At 41.0% G+C, this 21,266-nt stretch overlaps 1 protein-coding gene across 2 annotated transcripts in view; it reads left to right on the forward strand.

Moving 5' to 3' along the window:
- LOC118403207 (F-box/LRR-repeat protein 7-like) overlaps window positions 1-21,266 on the forward strand; it is a 53,396-nt gene that overhangs the window by 21,059 nt on the left and 11,071 nt on the right. The window contains exon 1 of one of the 2 annotated variants that reach the window (XM_035801789.1): window positions 3,763-3,955. The exons of the other annotated variant lie outside the window; for it this stretch is intronic. Within the exon in view, the coding sequence (XP_035657682.1) occupies window positions 3,871-3,955 (85 nt within the window). The 5' untranslated portion in view covers window positions 3,763-3,870. Of the gene's footprint in view, window positions 1-3,762; window positions 3,956-21,266 lie in introns of those variants that run through there. 2 annotated transcript variants of the gene reach the window in all.

The raw sequence follows: 21,266 nt of genomic DNA on the forward strand, positions 1-21,266 counted from the left end.
ATACGCAACATTTCATATACGTCTTGACAACATAAAAGCTAAACGGGGGAGGTCTCCCCTAGTTCGCTTAAACTGCGCGGATTCAAAGATTTAACTTGTTGTATGTTTTACAGGAATACGCAACATTTCATATACGTCTTGACAACATATAAGCTAAACGGGGGAAGTCTCCCCTAGTTCGCTTAAACTGCGCGGATTCAAAGATTCAACTTGTTGTATGTTTTACAGAAATACGCAACATTTCATACACGTTTTGGCAGCATATAAGCTAAACGGGGGAGGTCTCCCCTAGTTCGCTTAAACTGCGCGGATTCAAAGATTAAACATGTCGTATGTTTTACAGAAATACGCAGCATTTCATATACGTTTTGGCAACATATAAGCTAAACGGGGGAGGTCTCCCCTCGTTCGCTTAAACTGCGCGGATTCAAAGATTAAACATGTCGTATGTTCAACAGAAATACGCAACATTTCATATACGTTTTGGCAGCATATTAAGCTAGACGGGGGAGGTCTCCCCTGGTTCGCTTAAACTGCGCGGATTCAAAGATTTAACTTGTTGTATGTTTTACAGAAATACGCAACATTTCATATACGTCTTGACAACATAAAAGCTAAACGGGGGCACCCTCACACTCAGGGTTGACATCGCGGCAAAGCCTAACGATATCACCCCTGACAAATCAGCCAGGGTATTTGGGTATTTGGCTTCTTGTTGTCTGAAGCTCGGAAAGGCGCCATATAAGGCGACTCATTAATATTCAAGAGCAAGATAACAGTACCGGCGTAACGTTCTTTCAGCGTCCAGACGTCTTTATCAGGTACCAAATTTAACATTTGTCGGTTCTGTGGGTATAGGGTAACCACGGCATCACCGTATATATGTACCGACCTAGCATACGATAAAAAAAAACATTACCATCACGCAAAGAAATACAGATCTTTGTACACGCCGCGCCGTACGCTGTTTGTTCGAAACTTGCAATCCGGTCGCTGATTGGCCCGCGACAAATCAGGCAAGCTCATTAATATTCATAAGCAGGGCGCCCCAAATACCCAAATACCCTGGCTGATTTGTCAGGGGTGATATCGTTAGGCTTTGCCGCGATGTCAACCCTGAGTGTGAGGATGAACGGGGGAGGTCTCCCCTAGTTCGCTTAAACTGCGCGGATTCAAAGATTTAACTTGTTGTATGTTTTACAGAAATACGCAACATTTCATATACGTTTTGGCAGCATATAAGCTAAACGGGGGAGGTCTCCCCTAGTTCGCTTAAACTGCGCGGATTCAAAGATTTAACTTGTTGTATGTTTTACAGAAATACGCAACATTTCATATACGTCTTGACAACATATAAGCTAAACGGGGGAGGTCTCCCCTAGTTCGCTTAAACTGCGCGGATTCAAAGATTAAACTTGTTGTATGTTCAACAGAAATACGCAACATTTCATATACGTTTTGGCAGCATATAAGCTAAACGGGGGAGGTCTCCCCTAGTTCGCTTAAACTGCGCGGATTCAAAGATTAAACATGTCGTATGTTTTACAGAAATACGCAGCATTTCATATACGTTTTGGCAACATATAAGCTAAACGGGGGAGGTCTCCCCTAGTTCGCTTAAACTGCGCGGATTCAAAGATTAAACTTGTATGTTTTACAGAAATACGCAACATTTCATATACGTTTTGGCAGCATATAAGCTAAACGGGGGAGGTCTCCCCTAGTTCGCTTAAACTGTGCGGATTCAAATATTAAACATGTCGTATGTTCAAAAGAAATACGCAACATTTCATATACGTTTTGGCAACATATAAGCTAAACGGGGGAGGTCTCCCCTAGTTCGCTTAAACTGCGCGGATTCAAAAATTAAACATGTCGTATGTTCAAATGAAATACGCAACATTTCATATACGGCTCAGCAAATATATTAACGGGGGAGGTCTTCCCTTCTTTACGTAAATGACGGTTCGAAATAAATTATATATATGGCATCCTTCGGTCAATATTGACCATGGTATACGCAACATCTCATATTACGTAAAATAGCGCATATAAGTTAACCGTGAGAGGTTCTCCCCTGTTCGAATTAAACCTTGCGCACAGAAAGTTTGAATACGTCAAATGCTTTCGGAATAGCTAAAAAACACAGAAGATTATTGTATTTGACTTTGTATTGTATTGTATTTGTGTTTGCTGAGGTATAAACATAACATTTTGTACCAGAAAGCGCAATAATGTTCAGTTTTGACTGTTATAAAACAGATGACGCAATGTTTTATCTAACACCAGACAAAGGCTTATTACATTTGACTTAGCCGGTTAACATATATTTTGTAACAGATCTAGAGAAACGGTATTTGTCCGTTTTGACAGAAAATATTGAGACATTTAAGTTGTCTCTTCGGCATACTAAAATACATGTAAAATTCACGTAAAGAAACACAACAGATTAAGTTAGATTTACAAACGCTGAAATCTTCCGTAAAATGCCAAATGTATGTTTCCGATGCCTTTAATATATCTTAAAATCTGCTGAAATATTTCTCCGCCTTTAAGGGCTTTATACGTATCTCTGAAACTTTGCTTAAAAAGTTGTTTTCGTGCTGTGTGTTGTAGGTTGCACTGAAGTACTGTTTTTAGTACTAAACGGCATGTTTATGTCGGGGAGCCGGATAGCCCAAGAATACTCAGGTTTAATCTTTTAGTCGGAGATACATTGTATTTTTTACAATTCATCAATGTTTCTTAACAGCTCTGGATAACGTTGGTTCACCTTTATCCGAGGCTAACCTATATTCGTTGTTTGTAAGAAAAACGTATTTAGGGATACGAAGTCGACGGACGGTGGTCTCAAATCGGAACATTTTGTAGATATTTCAAATTTGAAACCACTGTCCGCAAAGTTAATACTCCTAAATGTGCTGTTTTTAAAGACATCGGATAAAGGTCACCCCACGGATAAAGGTGAACTAGTGTTAGATAAATTCTGCGGCTGTCAGCACTTTTATAACACAAGTCCATGGGCGTGTAACTTGTCAATCTGTCGGCAGTCAAGGTCATAGCACAGTCACAGACGTTTTGTTGAAGGTGACTGAAGAAGGTCAAGATCACAAACTTTGAGTCCAAGTTTCTTCACAGCTGTGGGATTCATTACTAAAACTTTAGTAAAAGTGAAGGTTACTCAATCCAAGACTTACCGGCTAATTAAATAAGAAGTGAATAAGTCTGTTGCAATGGTCATATAAAGTCGAAGAAAACAAAAATGTCAGAATCTGTCTCTAATTTTGATTTTACTGTTTACATGTTGTTAATGATATTTTTTCTACCATTTTCCCTTTTGAAAATACATTTTCATCAGCTTCAACGGATTTCAAACTTCAAAATGGACTTCAAAATTTTCATCCCTAAATTTCTGCAGGGGATGAAGGGATGGCATGACAATTGATAAGCAACTGAGACAAAATGTTGACATCATATTCAAACAGTTAAAACATGGTATATCCAGCCAGGTAGATAGTGTAAAGCCCAAGCTTTGAGTTAATCTATTCGTGATCACACCCTGGACAGATCACTTACAAAATTTACATATCTTTTCACAGCTGAAAAACTGCCATTGTTCCCAGCACAATCCTTGTGGGAATTTCCTTCTCACATCTGTTGGAAATAGTCTGTTCAATACTTTTGGAATGTTAATCCGAATTGCTTAAGGCTAGCTACTTAATTAAGGTGTCCAAGAGGCTACAATAGGGGGTTGGGTTTTAGCCTTTGTTTAAAAGTTAAGGGAGTGGAGAAACAATCCTCAGAAAACCCCATAGTGATCCTCCTACATTTATCAAATCAAGATAACTCATACACCCCAGAGGTGTATAGATGTCCCCCTTTGTTTGGGCATGTAAAAACCTGACTCCAGATATGCAACAGGTAGCAAGAATGGGGCAGAAATTGTCCTCCATTGGTAAGTCCCTTACTTTCTTATGGTGTGAAATTTCATACCTGTGTATGTTAACAGGTGTCAATGTTCTCACCTGTTCGTTAGTTAACACATAGTGAGCAAAAAGTGGGGACGTTTCAACAGTGTCTACCAACAATGCACTGACATGGATTCGGCACAATCTAGTTAAGACTACTGTAAATGCATTAAGTTTGCTTTGGTTTTATGTTTTCTTGGTGATCAACCTCTTCATTGCAAATTCACAACCACCGCAAATTTTGTCTTCTGCCCACCTACCCCCTTGTCTTAAGTACAGTACAATAATGATTGTACATTATGGTGTGTATGAGGCAACTTAATTCTGTCCATCTGTAGCATCACTGACAAGTCACTGGTTGGTGTCCAACTGTCTGTTCATAAGAGCACCCGGTGTTTCAATTACTGCAGCAGCATGATTGACTATAGTTCTATAGTGACATCAACTGCACTGTGAACACTAAATTTTCTTTGCAGACTTAAATGCGTTTACAGTGTTCCATCTTGAAAGAGGCCTGGGGATCTGTATGTTATTGGGTGTCTCTGAAGGGGCTCAGACAATTTGTCACAGTTGTCAACCATCCCTGATAACATGTGCTAAGTGGGCCAGGCACTAGCTTGTACTAGATCATCAACAGTAAGAATGTGCTTGGCTTCATAGAGTTAAGCCAAACAGACTGAGCAGTCTGAGACTGAGTCTGCACAAGAGTCTTTCATGATCTTTTATGGTTTTACCAGTCATTGTCACATCTTTCTGCAATATTATGCAAGCTCAACTGGTAACATTTAAGGTCCCCTCTTTAGACAGGATTATGTTCCCGAGTGACGATTTACTGGTTGTCAGGTAGATTTTAAGACGAAATATTTAGGGGAAATGAACACATTAAACAATGTCAAAAACCTCTTGGCTCAAAGTAACAATTCAATGAGGTTTACGTCTAATGAGTCTAAAAAAGCTTCCAAGTCAAAGGACCTATCGTATAAGTAATGTGATTTGTTTTGAAGATCATAATGTTACAGTTTCAAAAACAAGGATGAGTGGTTTCAACAAAAATAACTTAATTGAACACAATCATAGTCATTTAATTTCTTATGATTCACCTAAACCAAAATTCTCCTTAACATCTGGAAGAAAAGCCACTTCAAGTCATGTTTTATCCAGAGACTTGATAACACCTTAATTACTGTCTTCATTTGTCTTTCTCGATACACTACTTTAAGTCAGGCGAGTAATTCTCTAAGCCATACTATCCCCAAAGATGGTATTTCTCTCACGCATCTGTCACTGCTGTATTGTGTAAGTTAGCCACGATGCTATAATTATAGTGGTTAGACTGCTAAATGGACTCTCAACACTTAGCCACAATTATTACCCATGAAAGAACAAGAAAATTATGGCTTCTGATGGAGGAAAATAAACAAGAACACAAAGACCGTTTTTGAACAGAAAAAAAAATCAAGACACGACAGAGTTTTAATTGTTGAGACGAAAGAAAATAAGTTTGAGGTTTTGACTTGAGAACACACAGAATAGAATGATGGCCCAACAAAAAGATAATGTTACTTGAAAAGTCTTCACAAAATGGTTTTCATCTATTGACTTACTTACAAAGGGCTCGATGTATACCCAGAGGCTGTATATCTACATGTAAATAGTATGTTGTGTGTAATTATAAAAGGCAAAATACAATCTGTCTAGAATCCTTCCCCCCTGGGGTTCAGGTAGGGAAGAAAGGATTCAGAAATAGTACGTTTGTTTGTTACCAATTTACATTTTCCTTCCTGTGATTACTGCTTTCTCTTTGCATTTTGTAACACTTTTGTAATGTGTAATACACGTTAACACTAATCATTGTTGAATGCACAAGGAAGTGTCTCACGAGTGTCAACAGCCTGTTGAAAGAATAGGAAAATCACAAAGTTTGTTTTTCAGCAAACCCAGTAACCCAGTACTGAAAGATATCATGCCAAGGATGTCCCTGTAGCTCAACTGGTAGCAGAGTAGAAGTTGAGCTCCTGGGTCCAATAAGTTGATAACTGGGAGACCATGGCTCAATCCAGGGTGGGACATATCAGTTGGGGCTGCACCCGTCTTTCGGATGGGATGTAAAATTGGGGGATTCCCGTGTTAGAGGTGGTGCCTCAAGCATGTAAAAGGGAAAGAGCTGGCAACCATGGCCAGTCCCTGTAAAAGTATACCTGAGTAACAGAAAAAGCTGACTCATGTGCAAGTTAAACAACTATTTATCATTTCGCTAGATACCGTCCCACATGGACAACATGGTAAACTGTACTTGGTCCTTGGTTTCAAGGATCTTCTCTGGTCTTAACAAAATAGTGGGCAAAGGACGGTTATTATAAGGTTTTTGTTATTGGAGTAAGAAGGTATGATAATACCAACAATGGGATGAGTCCTATCAGGTGACAACATCTGTGTGCAGAGATTGATGAAATGTCTCAGGAGGAATCCCATAGGTGTGAAAAATGACAATTTTTACCATAGACAGATAATTCTGTGTTGGTGTTGGTGTTTTGAAGATGCTACATTGATAAGTTTCTTCACAGCCTTCCATGAGCATTTATTGTTAGGGGAGTGCTCTAAGCTTTGATTAAGCTGCAGCATATGAGATGATTGGAGTAATACAGGTAGATGCTGAATCAAATTTTATCATTTCATTTCTAGCAGGAATTGATAGGAAACAAGTCACTTAATGTTATATCATATATGTGACATACAAATGGGGCCGAAAATATGCAAGAAAAGAGTAAGATTTTAGTTGGTGGAAGCCACTGTTAATTCAGTAGACAGTGTAATTAAAGAAGCTGTCTTGGACAGATCTTTATAATATATGTTAGGTGGGTCAGAAAAAATGAAGGTCAAGTTTGATCATGGGACCTCATAGCAGCTTTCTAAGGTACTGCAGGGAAATTTTCAGTTTTGGTATCTCATGTTCAGAACATGCTATGGTCATGATTTTTGAGTGGTAGATGGCTTTTGGCCAGAGAGTAAGTGGTATAGGTTTGGATCCCGTGGCAGCCTATTTGTGAAATAGAGTGACCTCTGCAAAGAAGCTTAGCTTAAATGAGTGTTGCAACGAGAGAATTACATAATGAAAAATGGAAAGGAATTTCAAAGTGGCAGGGGGCATGTTTATCTTGAAGTGGTACAGTGCACTGAATAAATCACTAAGGAGACTCATAAAACAAATCCATGAATGCATTGGTCTGGTCACTATTGTTCATTATGGCATTTATGGCCTTAGTCTCACTATACATTAGGTTTCCATCCAACTAACACAATAACATCCAGGACACAACTATGTGCTAAGCACTCGATGTGTCCGTAATTGAGCTATAATTTACCTGTTCAAACAAAGTAGTTAAAAAGGGGCAGGATGTTTCTCCATTTGTGGGTAGGAAGTGTTTCCTTTACAGAGGTAATGGGGTAAGGCTTAGAGTCAACAACGATCCCAATAACTGACAAACACAGCTTGTAAAGATGGCAGGGGAGTATTTTCTTAGCTTTGTGGCTTTTTTATTCTCAGGTATGCCATTCAAATTCCAGCATGACAGTCAGTATATAAAGAATGACCTTAGAGAAAGTTTGACACATTTAATGCTGTAAAAATGACATTATCATGCATACAATTATGACTTAAATAGAAGTACATGTAAAGGTAAAAGTTCGGTAAACATTAGTTTATGGAGGATGAAGTATCAGAAGCTTTAAAAATTTTCTTTAGCCATTAGTGCAATGTGAGTAGCTTTAGGATTTTATCCATACACATGGTTTGCCCATACACTTCTCAGTATACATGTGTGTGTATTGGGTTCTTTTAGGTGCAAAGTAAATGCCATCTAAAAGCTCCCTCTTTGATATACGGAGTCACTGACATCATATATCGCCCAATCCTAAATGGTCGATAGTAGGGTAGCATTCACTGAACTAAAAATTTCAATTATTGCACAGAATATCAAATTATTTAAGGGCTATCCCACATGCAAGCTTTTTGTCCAACACTACCTTGCTACATAGCCACATGAGAGCTTGCAGGGGAGACCTTCGGACACGAAGAAGCAGCCATCATCATCATCACCTTGCTACAAAGATGAGCACAATACAGGTTTCTCTGCAACCCCCATGTATGACTGTAATGCCTGAAACCTTGATCCCCCTCCCCAGTTTATTAGATTTACAGGTACACAGAGAGAATGGCAGGAATGCAGGCGCTGAGATCATGTCTTGTCCACGATGACACCAGAATTGAAAACGGGATTTGTGGCAGGAACTTGAGCTTTGGTTCTTGCCTGAAGGAATCCGTGATGAATCGACCTGTAATCGAATAGGAGGGTTGTTTTGCACAAGAGAAAAGGGTGTCTTCCATAGATGTAATCTGGTATGTATTTTGAGGATTTACCTCACGAAGGACCTTTCAAACTGAGTTTGACAGATACATTGTTGTTTGGGAAGAACAGAGATATGTCTAGTCTTGAAGGTCACATGGCAAGGTCACTTTGGCAGGTTAGAATAATTCAAATATTTTCCGTACACCGATGGAAAAAAAACAATGCAAACAAACAAGAATTGTTATCTTGGAGTTGTAACAGTGGGGTCACTTCCAAAATGACCAAGCCAAATGGCTCTCGGCCTTTTGGCATAGTGGTTTGTATTGCTGGGTTTAATTTGTGATCTGGCTCCCCGGAAGTCTCTGTTTCTACACCTTTCTTACAGAGTCAGACAATGTCATTGAAAAGACATCAGTTCAGTTGTTTGTGTTTGTTTAGACATAGGTTATTACACAGATAATGATCTTTTGAGTGTAGTGAAAGGAACAGGGAATTTGACCAATTCCAAAACAATTATGGGAACAATTAACGGAGCATGAAAACAACCGAAGCCGCTGTAATGAGTATTTAGACAACAACAAGTAGAAATTCACCAAAAACCTTTGCATTGTGTTTTAATTGGCATCATACAACACATGTTTCTCCCCACAGTTCAAGACTACAAGGCAAAAGAAATTGATCATCTGCTTCAGTATACAATTACAGAATTCAGTAATTACAAATTACTATAGCCAAAAGATGAAAATAGATGCACGAAAAATCATTATGTGTATCTATAATTATAAATTGTCTATAAATGTATATTCATAAGTGATTTTTTTACGTGTAAGCTGCAGAAATAGTGATGGTTTACAAACAAGTACATTGTTACAAGTCTAGAGATCACTTTTCACAAATAAAGGACATCCAGTATCTTCCCGCACACACACGCTAACACCTTCTGTATAGTCTGTTTATCTTTAACCTGGTTTAGAGGTAAGCTTTAGAACTACAACATGATACCACTGATGCTCAACTCTCACAAAGAACTACTATAGGAGACTTAGCGAGGAGATCCAAACATTGAGATGGGAGGAAATATGGGCTTGTCTGAGCTGAGCTGGGTGGGACACGGATCACGTTGATTTATAAGTAAGGCCATGTTGATTTGATTATATGGATGACATCCTCCGTGAACTCCAAAACTGATGCGAGCGAGCGAATAAAAAAAAAGTTTGGCAAAAAAAAAAGTTTGGCCAAAAAAAAAAGTTGCCGTCAGTATGAAATCAAAGTGGCCAGGAAGGTTGAACATAGGACTAAACACACATAGTATGGTATACCAACAGTTAGGTGTAGGGACCAGTACATCATACGGGTGCAAAACATTTTTTCTTCTTGGACCAATCCGAAAAAAAACAGACCTGAAAAAACAAAACAGAGGAACAAGTTTCGCCAATTACAAAATGGACACACTATGTCGGCAGCCATTTGGGGTCTAACCGGGGGGCCAAGAAGACAACAAGAGCGAAGTCAAGTAGAGTTTATAGTCAATTGCACCAAGTTTCTACAGTCAAAGGTACAGAGACAGTTAGCCTTTATTACATGGAGATGGGATTTTAAAATGAAGTGGGAGTCCAATAATCCACCAAACAGATTCCTTTGTAGCAAAATTGACCAATTACATTTGTACCATTGTTTTGAGTATTGCCAGTTCTCAAGTTTCCACAGACAATCACAACCAGGTTCATGTCTGGACCTGGAAATGATCCTCTGGACCTGAATTTTCTGTACTGGTACCTCCCCCAATCAACAATAGATTTTTTTTCTTTCTGTCCTTTCACATCTTATTTTTTGACTTTAGATTCATTTTGGAATTCTATGGCATTAGTTATCTGTTTTCTGATACTTTTTTTTCAATCTACGGAATATTTGTGCTCATTTTACAGCTGCTTTGCACAATTTATTGTGTGGTCGAAAATTTTTTTTTTTTTTTGGAAATGGCCGAAAATTGGTGCGAGCGCGGATGTCATCCATATAATCAAATCAACGTGGCCTAAAAGGCATAAATATTTGTGCTCTTCCTCACTGTGTGGTCTTTATGATGGCATATTCTCCAAGCAGAGGTTTTGGTCGTGGGTATCATTGGTGGGGATTTCTTACGGCTACCTAATGCAGCATATTTAAGTACTGATCAACTGCTAACAGTAGAATTTCAGTAGATTGACAACTACATTGTTTTGTACTGTCATACTGAATGACTACTGTGTAGTATTTGCGCCTCTATCTACTATTCTTCTGCTGTCAGACAGTGCTGAAAATCTACTGACTATGTACTGTTCATCTACTGTCAATGGAGTGTTTGATACTAGGATCTAATGTTCAATAAATTTTGGGTTGACTTGGTCTTCTTGGAGAATAGGTATAGAGTACACATGTGCAAGCAAGTTACATTTCTTGAGTTTAACCCTCTCAACACGATGAGCCACATGCCCGTAGCCAGGATTTTGCCTGGGGGGGGTTCTTTTTAGTCTTGGGCGGACCAATGAGCGCCGAAGGCGCGAGCTGAGCGCCGAAGGCGCGAGTTTCCTAGGGGGTCCGGGGGCATGCTCCCCCGGAAAATTTTGAAAATTGAACTCTCTGAAATGGCATTTCCTGCATTTTTGAAAGGGTTTCAAAGGAAAAAACCAGAGACACTCACATAACTGCTTTAGACAATATTTTATTGGACAAAAATGAAAGGTTGAGTACATCCTTTATGAAATGGCCCCCGCATTAATTAGTCTTTGATATAAAGCATACATGATCATGTGATTATCCAATAGACTTGAGAGTTTTAAATTAATGGTCTTAGTATTCTTAACCAAACACCTTCAGCCATAGCAGTCTAATTTCTTACCTTACGGCTATTGTCTTAACTTAAAGTTCTTAAACACGTAACTGCCTCAGTTAACTGTCTGACTTGACATTCTGAACTAACACGTAACTGCCTCAGTTAACAGTCTAACTTGACATTCTTAAACTGACACGTAACTGCCTCAGTTAACAGTCTAACTTTACATTCTTAACTAACACGTAACTGCCTCAGTTAACAGTCTGACTTGACATTCTTAAAACTGACACGCAACTGCCTCAGTTAACAGTCTAACTTGACATTCTGAACTAACACGTAACTGCCTCAGTTAACAGTCTAACTTGACATTCTTAAAACTGACACGTAACTGCCTCAGTTAACAGTCTAACTTGACATTGTGAACTAACACGTAACTGCCTCAGTTAACAGTCTGACTTGACATTCTTAAAACTGACACGTAACTGCCTCAGTTAACAGTCTAACTTGACATTCTGAACTAACACGTAACTGCCTCAGTTAACAGTCTAACTTGACATTCTGAACTAACACGTACATGTAACTGCCTCAGTTAACAGTCTGACTTGACATTCTGAACTAACACGTAACTGCCTCAGTTAACAGTCTAACTTGACATTCTTAAACTGACACGTAACTGCCTCAGTTAACAGTCTAACTTGACATTCTTAACTAACACCTAACTGCCTCAGTTAACTGTCTGACTTGACATTCTTAAACTGACACGTAACTGCCTCAGTTAACAGTCTGACTTGACATTCTGAACACGTAACTGCCTCAGTTAACAGTCTGACTTGACATTCTTAACTAACACGTAACTGCCTCAGTTAACTTGACATTCTTAACTAACACGTAACTGCCTCAGTTAACAGTCTGACTTGACATTCTTAACTAACACGTAACTGCCTCAGTTAACAGTCTGACTTGACATTCTTAACTAACACGTAACTGCCTCAGTTAACAGTCTGACTTGACATTCTTAACTAACACGTAACTGCCTCAGTTAACAGTCTGACTTGACATTCTTAACTAACACGTAACTGCCTCAGTTAACAGTCTGACTTGACATTCTTAACTAACACGTAACTGCCTCAGTTAACTTGACATTCTTAACTAACACGTAACTGCCTCAGTTAATAGTCTGACTTGACATTCTTAACTAACACGTAACTGCCTCAGTTAACAGTCTGACTTGACATTCTTAACTAACACGTAACTGCCTCAGTTAACAGTCTGACTTGACATTCTTAACTAACACGTAACTGCCTCAGTTAACAGTCTGACTTGACATTCTTAACTAACACCTAACTGCCTCAGTTGACAGTCTTAACTTGATATTCTTAACCAATCACGCCTTTTAAAAATATTATGCATGGAAAAAAACGGACCTTCGAGAAAAAAGCGGACCTTCCAGCGCGCGTGGGGGGGTTCGTCCGTAGTGGTAGCCTGACCATTTTCAATCATCACCCCGTGTGTGACAGTGTGTGTGTGGATATAACCCGAACACACACCAGCATATTTCTAGCGATCGGAAACTCGCGAATATTCCAGCTTTGAACCCAACATGGCTGACGGAGAGTTCGAGACTTTGGTGGACGATGTTTTTGATAAGGACACCACGAAGCGGCTGGCGGTGGCCGAGGTTCTGGTAGCGTATCTTCAGGAGCACAGCTCGCCCCTCCCCGCCGACTCGTCGCTCATGGGCCGGTTGGTGGACGGACTGGCAGCCTGGCTCAACACGTCCAACTTCAAGATCTGCCTGAACGGCATGGAGGTCATCAGCCACCTCATCGTCCGCCTCAAGGAGAAGTTCAGACATCACATCAATACAGTCTTGCCGCCTCTGATCGACAGACTAGGAGACAGCAAAGACCAGGTTCGAGAGCAAGCACAGGAGCTAATACTGAGACTCATGGAGCCGGTGTCATTCCCACAGTACGTGTTTGAGAGAATGATGGGGGCCTTCGGACATCGGAACTTCCGCGTGAGAGAAGAGGTGCTCATCTGCCTCATGGCCACCATCAACACATTTGGTGCTGGGTCCCTCACCCTCAGCAAGATTGTGCCACACATATGTAAGCTGCTGGGAGACCCCAATAGTGCTGTTCGGGACATGGCAATCAACTCGCTGGTAGAGATCTACAGACACGTGGGGGAGAATAGTCGAAGGGCCAAGCATCGAATATTCGGTTCTACTTCCGGGGTTTTCTAAAACGGCTCAGATCATATAGAACGCGTTATTCTCTGAAGACACGGTGCACGTCGGGGCACAGCTTGAGGCCGTTGCATGGATGTAAACAACTGTCTGTGGTGCAACAAAGAGACCTTAGACTTGTATAATGTTTATACTTTTTCATATCTACAGGATTTTTCCAGCACAACTATGTACACATTTTGCGCGTTACAAAATGACATCTGGCACTTTGGCTTTTAAAACTTTAGCAATTTTTGTCTAGTCTACTTGTCCTTGTCTGTTTTACAATTCACCTAGATCCGATTATCTAATGCCACAGTGTGATAGTCCATTTCATTGCCTTTACAATGATACCAAAGTTCCCTGGTTAATTTCAGGAGCAACGAGTTTACACCAGAAAACCTGCGACAACACGTTGGGCGACCTCGTTCCACGGTAGAACGTACGGGGCACAGCGTCTTCAACAGAGTGAACATTTTTATATGCCAGTACTATGCTAGTAACCAATAGCGTCGACAATAAATTATACATCAAATGAAAGCTAAGGTTTCCGTGAACCAACACAGAAATTTCAAGAGGGATAGAGAACTCGTCATGACTGTAACGCCGTTACAAAGATGACTGTCAAGTTCTACAGCTACACGATGAGATACTGCGCTCCGCGGTAGAACGCACGAGGAGCAGCATACTTTATAACAAGTGAAAATCTTCTATTTGGGTGCTGCACTATCAACCAATCAAGTCGACAAAATGCTATACATCAAATGAAAGGAAAGGTTTCTAGAAATCATTACACACATTTTCAAGAATATTCATGAACTCTACGTGCTTACAACACCGTGACAAATTTGACCGTCTAGTTCCGTGATTGTATGCAGAGCGACCGCGTTCCGAGTTAGAACACGCTAGGTGCCGCGTCTGTATAACGAGGTGACAATTTTCAGCGTTGTACCATTGTGCAACAAACCATTTAAAGAGACATATAGATTTATATCAAGTGAAAGCTAAGTTTTTGGAGAATCATCATATCAACTTTAAGACGGATGGAGATTTTTAGGAGCTTACGATCCCGTGACAAAGATTAACATAAGTCCCGTGCTTTCTACTGGGCCGATGCGTTCCAATTGTGTTCGGAACGCGCGCAGCGCGGCGTCTTGATTTCAACAGAGTGGCCATTTTCTATTTGGGTGCTGCGCTATCAACCACTCCAGTCGACAATAAGCTATATATCAAATGAAAGGTAATGTCTCTGAAAATCAGCACACCGATTTTCAAGAATATTCATCAGCGTTTTATGCTTGCTAAAAGCCAACAAACTTGCCGTAAAGTGTGCGATGTTCATGGAACGATTTTTCAAAGTGTAACTCAACAAACACCGATGATTTGACCATGATGAGACGCGCTGAATCCTGCGCTTTCAGCATGCCAAATCTCATGGACCTGTAATTAACCAACTTTATGCTATGAGTACTTAAGTAAAGGCTAGTTTCACGGGAGAGGCGCGTGGTGTCGTTTTCGCTGTTTTGTAAAATAAGCGTGTTCTAGAGCATTGGCCCTTCGACTAAGGTCAGGGTCGACCTCAGCAAGAAGGGCATACCCTCATCAAGGTTGTCTGTGATCTTCCAGAAGTTTGATGAAGTGAAACAGTCAGGCAGGATGCTGGCAGTCTCTTCATCATCCTCCCTTCGGTCCAGCAGTTCTGGGGACGGAGACGAGACAGACTCTGCCAAGAACAGACCCTTTCTCTACTGGAGCGGGCACATATACGACTCCCCCCATTATGATGCAGGGATAGGCATTCCCGCCGTCATTCACCGGAGGGTTTACGACCCAACTGGCTACCCTCTACCTGGTTCAGCCCGCCTGCCAAAGCGGTTGCCCGGGGTGTGGCCGCTGCGCATGCTACAGCTTCTGGGAGCCACAGGTGAGAGCTGGGTATCAGATGGGAGCCAAAGCAGGATGAGCTACCCGTACGGGCATGGCAGGCCCCCCCTGCAGAGGTACTGACCCTACCTGACACCCCATACACCCCCACAAACCCTGACATGACAACGTGATGCCTTGGTCATCGTCGACGACGACGGACGAACAAGAAGATGATGGAGACTGCTATGATTCAGGCTCACATGAAGATAGCTCCGGAGGTATCCAGAATGTCGGGAGCAAAGAGAGAGAGCTACGCGGTTTGGGGCATGTGATGTCTTTATTCTTCTCTGTGCGTAGACTGGTAGAGGCTTATAGGTTGTGCAAAGACATCAACGGCCAAGCCGAACGTAGTGAGGTGGCCCCAAACCGCGTAGCGGAAATGTGTGGAGAATAGTATTGTTATTGTAGTAAAGTAGAGAGTATATAAAATTACAGTTCAGCTTTCAAAGAAACAGTCCAGGACTGGAGAAGATCGCCCTGCAGAACGCCGCTGGGCACTGTCAAACAGCGTAGACTTGGGCCGGAAACAGGTGTGTCGGCGCGGTGGTGAGTCGCTTTACACTAGGTTTTTCTGAGACGTCTTGGCCAAGACCGTCTCAAGACCGTCTCAGCCAAGACGTCTCAGCCACAGTGTAAAGAGCGATTTAGGGGTCTCAAGACCAGATTCATGCTGTGCGTCTTGAGACCACATCAGATGTGGTCTCAAGACGCTCAGCGGGAGTGCCAAGACGCACAGCAGGAGTGCCAAGACCCATTTTTCACTGTGTAAAGAGAACGGTCTCAGAAAATTCGTCTCAGAGCCAACTTTGAGCGGTATTTGTAGGTGTCATTGAGCCTAGCAAGTGCGATCTCTACAGCATTTTGGATCTGTGTTTACTAGGAGGTTGTTTTTCATTATAAATTTTTCTTTCTTATTTTTGACACCTTTTTTTTACTTCTTTGAACAGGGACAATTTTTTTCTGATAGTAGTTGGAGTCCACTACATCCAACTTTTCATATTTCCCCTGCATTTGTGGAAAAACTGCCTACTTATTATGGAGGAAAGAGTGTGGCTAAATGCAGAGACACAGAATAATGCCTGCAAGCCTGCTCTGCAGGGAGTCCAAGAAAGCTTGTCACAGCGTGTGTAAAGAGAGCTGTTAAAGGTCTTGGCTGAGACGGTCTTGGCCAGGACGTGTCAGAAAAACCTAGTGTAAAGCTAGTACTGCGAAGTGAGGGGTCCTGAGGCTCTTCGGCACACCGCTGGAGCTTGTCTCCTTGAGTTGTCGATTGTGAAGAAATCAGAGTCAGTGGTGTCAGGGATGCAGGCCCGAGCTGGTGAAGATCGCACTGCAGAACTCCGCCTGGCACTTGCGAGCAGTAGAGGCTAGCCCGAGAGCGGATGCAACGGCGCGTAGCTCTAGCTGGTGTACTGCGAAGTGGGGGGTCCCGAGGGTCTTCATCAGCACCAAGAGACCACGTCTAGCGAAATAATAGACGTTAAATGAGGACAACAACAACAACAACAAAGAGGTGCACACCAACTTCCTACTGTCTGGGTCCCTGTAGGTACGGGCGGGAAGGGGAAAGGCTGAGGGGTATTAAAGGAAGCGTCGTTCGAGATGTTTACGAAGTTGCCGCCGGTAGGAACATGGCTGCCGAAATCACGGACGCCTCGCGAGAACGAAAAGGGCGCGAAATTTCGCGAGAGTACGGGGAAGTTGTTGGGGTGGGGGGCGGTAAAAATTATGATTCCAGTAGCAGTTTGGTCTCTAGCTAGCCGTACGGCCCCTATGAGAGCAGGTATGTCCCCCGTGGAATCTGCAAGGTCTTCTGAGTCCTAGTTTCGGTTTTCGGTGACGTGATGTTTCGGAGCCCTGGGTGGAGCGAGCTGCTGACTGTCGAAAGTGGCTAGATCGATGGCGTGGTGTTCCAACAGCTCGCCCGTCTTGGTGAAGCGCTCTATCGGCCGATTCCAAGGGGAATCCGGTGGTCCCACCTCGTTTGCTGGCAGAATCGTGTGCCTCAGTAGTTAAAACACGTTGTACACTTGGTAGAGCTCTTGATGAGAACTAAAACCAGGAAATTTTTGGATGAAAAGATAAGCGAGAGGCGAGCCCTGCCGACCCAGACGGCGGATGTCGCTCAGTGAGGTCAAAAGTCACTTCCTAACATGTCAGATCTGATAGGTCAGGACTAAAGAAACTTTCCTTGATACATTGATGCCTATTTCTTTATTTCAATGACATAATTTCACTCACTGATAGAAGGAGAAGCCAGAAAATAATTGGCTATCATTTTCCAGCATTTTCTTAGCACTGGAATAGGCATTTTTTATAGGGGGTGGGGAGGGGGGCTCATTTGTTGGGGGGGTGAAAATTTGTATATAAACACGAAACATATGTAAAATTATGCGTTCAGATTTACTTTTCAGTTATTTTAACAGCATAAATGCATTGTATACATATTATTGAGTATTTCTGTAGAGTTTTATCATAATTGACAAGCATTTTTGCCCCTGGCCATCTCTGCCCCCTTTTATGAAACTCTTTTTTCAGGACTTCTGCAAATGTGTCTGAGTACTTTTTATAACAGTTGCTGTCCTCAGATAGATGGCAAAATATTAATTCTACTTTTAATGTTGAGTTCAACTTGTGAGCTTTCCAAAAATATACAGTTTTCCTAGTCTACTCTTTACATTAGAGCTACAAAAATAATAAACACAAAGTACCCGTTGAATACTGTAAAGTCTGGAATTATAGCTAGTGTTCTGGAATACATAAAAAATTTTATGCAGTGTTAAGAGGGTTAAGGTAAGAAGCACCATCTGATGTTTCTCAATTCTCCAAGGTATTCTTCTTGGCAAATTTCAATTTTCCGGCATTTAAGGAACATAAACATCAAAATTACCAGAAAATTGTAGGGTATCAAGTTATGGAAAGTTTTCACACCTGCAATTTTAAGGTCTATAGAGCTTGCCACTCAATTCAACAGAAATGTCTTCTTCTAGGCTTTTTTCATATTAAACGCACAAAAGTATCAGTAACATGCATTGGCATAATACCGACCGTAAGACTTACTAGTATACCGGCCGATCAAAAAAATGGAATTTAAAGAGATCGACACATGCAACAATGGTTATTTCTGAGGTGTGCACACTTCAGACATCTAGGTGTCCAATACATCATTTACAAAACATCGATAACAATGCATTCGAAGACATCAAGGCCCAAAGTTTTCAGTATCTTTTTCGGGGTAGGCAGCTCGTCGTGGGACGAACACACTGTCACATTCATTGCCAGATTTGTAGATCATAATTACACATGCTCACAGCACAAGACGAACATGATTCAACAACAATCTTGAATTTCTGTTGGTGACCTACAACTCATGTAAAAGTGTGAAGAACCGTTGCATAATAGCCCGGATCTACGACTGAATGGGCAAAATTGAACGTACGCAGACATTTTCCCGCCATTTTTATATCTACGCTAGCAGTGTTATGTCATAGCGGTTGTGACGGACAGAAGTTAAATGAAAATTCTTGACAGTATACGTCCGTTTTCTCATGACATTTTGTATGCTCATGCAGGTTTATGTTTTATGCATTTACTAATAGAAAAGGAAGGAACATCAGAGGATGTATAAAGGTACATAGCGACAGTTAATTGTGCCGTGTTTCTTCCGGCCGGTATTTTGTACCCCCTCCCAACCACGTGCCCGTTCGCCGTGTAATTCCGCGGCGTGTTACAATATTGCGCTTTAAGCAGGACAAGAGTGGCAGAAAGTTACACAGAAGAAGTGGCAACGGTAACCTATAACAGCAACATGTAACTGGAGAAAATGATGCGTTGACAATTTGTCAAATCAGTATGGCTAGAGAAATCGTCGTAAACGTACTGGTATTATGATAATAGATGTTAAAAGCTTACTGTTTCTCTACACCACATGTCTGTCTCCAGGACCAGTTCCTCTAATCCTTTTGTTGGATATTTGCTTGTTGGGATGGAAAAAAACAACACTCTATCCATAATAAATCCTGACATAGAATTGATTCAAATGTATTCTCATATCAAGGTTAAAATGACAGATGTAACCAAAAAAAAGCAAGGAATGTTATGAAAAAAATCAAAGCTGGCGACGGTCTTGCTTGACACTTATTGTTTTTTAATCTTTAACAACCAAAGCTTTATTTCCACCAACGTCTGGGTGACTGTCACCTTTCTCAGGACAGTTCTGACTGGTTCACGTTGTTATTGTACCACAGCAACACAAACTTCTTGTTTTTCTTTTTACTCCATGAGGACCATTTTGTGAGCTGTGCCCTGATTTCCTCAGGTATGTGAACCCCTGCCACCTTTAATCAGGTCTGACAGCTGCAGGTTAATTAGCATGCAGGGTGCCTGTCGCTCTTTCCACATGGGTGGGCTCGGCCTCAAGCAGAAAAACAATGATGATAGGGTAGAAATATTTCACCTCGGGGGCAGTTGGTGAGCCACATTTGTGACAAAACGTAGCAAATTCTTAATCTCCAAGCAGATCCTACGGTGCCATAAGATAGTATCAAAGCTGGCCAGGGAGTGTAGCCGGCTAAGGGAGTCAAACGGGTACGGGGAGTTTGATACTATACATTACACACTGTGGATCTGGTTCGAGATTAGCAAATTCTCTGTCGATACATATGTTGCACTAAGTTCAGTTCTTTGCAACGCATTTTGGGTCATAATATCTTACCCAGAATGTTTTGTGAATATCTAGTAGAAATATTTGTAGAAATATTTGTGACAAAAAGGTAACAACTATGATTTTCTGTTGATACAAATGTTGGGCAAAGTTCAGTTCTTTGCAATGCATTTTGGGTCATAAAATATTACCCAGAATGCTTTGTACCTATCTAGATACACAAACTCTGCTGTCCTGGGCTGTAACTGGCTGATGTTGGGAGGGCTGCTATAAGCGATATTTAATCAGGCTAGACGTAGTGCATATCATGTACAGAAATCTCAATCAATTCTATCATGGAAAACAGGAACTGTTTGTGGGGATTTAATCTTACAGTAGGGAAAAAATTAAGTGCTCAAGTTGGTTTTACTATAAGGTGGACAGACCACAGAACAAAATTTTTGCAATGGTTTTAATTCAAGTCAGAGGTAAAGTCACTGCAAAAGCCGAGAATGCTTAAAGTAGGAGCTACTGTAGGTGATACCACCCATGCAATTTGATGGAAAACAGCTGCGAATATAACTTTTTTGCCAACCCAATAGAATCAGTTGTGTCTTAAGGAGTAGACTGATTTTGCAAGTGATAAGAATAGCAAAAAACGTGACTCTTGAAATTCTATTTTCCAGAGATGGTTTTGACAATTCATATTTATAAAGGAGAAACTTACATAAACAAGAGTTCGTAGACCTCATATCTCCATGAAATAGTCTGATTATGTAAATGACTTCCACATTTGCATAATCTATGCTAAGTAATGTACACCTGTAAGTAACCTACGCTGGTTACAATGTTGATTGTCCAAGCATTTACCACATCGATAAATTATGGCACTTTTGCATTAATTATGCAAATTAGGGACTTATTTGCATATTAGGTATCTGATAATGTTCCACCTGCCCCAAACTACATATATTGCATGTATCTGAGTTCTGTAAAGGAAACACTGCAAATACAGATTTTCCTCATTAAATATGCAAATTAAGTGCCAGTTTGCATAATTTGCATTTCATGATGTACATCTCTGTCTAAGCTACCTACATACCAAATATCATGTAAATTTGTCATTCCCTTCTTCAGTTATCGTCCTTAGAAGATTTTGACAAAAATGCCCCTGCAGTTCCAGAGCAACCTGCTAGGGGAACCAAATATACACCAGATATCCCTTATGTCACAAGCTATCTGCCATCCAAATAACAAGACCATAGCACATCCAGTTCAAAAGATCCAAAAAATGAAATTCTGCTGCAGTACCAAGGTCACATACCAGGGGGCCCAAAATTGACCT

The sequence above is a fragment of the Branchiostoma floridae genome, chromosome 16, assembly GCF_000003815.2.
Source record: "Branchiostoma floridae strain S238N-H82 chromosome 16, Bfl_VNyyK, whole genome shotgun sequence".
Lineage (NCBI taxonomy): Eukaryota > Metazoa > Chordata > Leptocardii > Amphioxiformes > Branchiostomatidae > Branchiostoma > Branchiostoma floridae.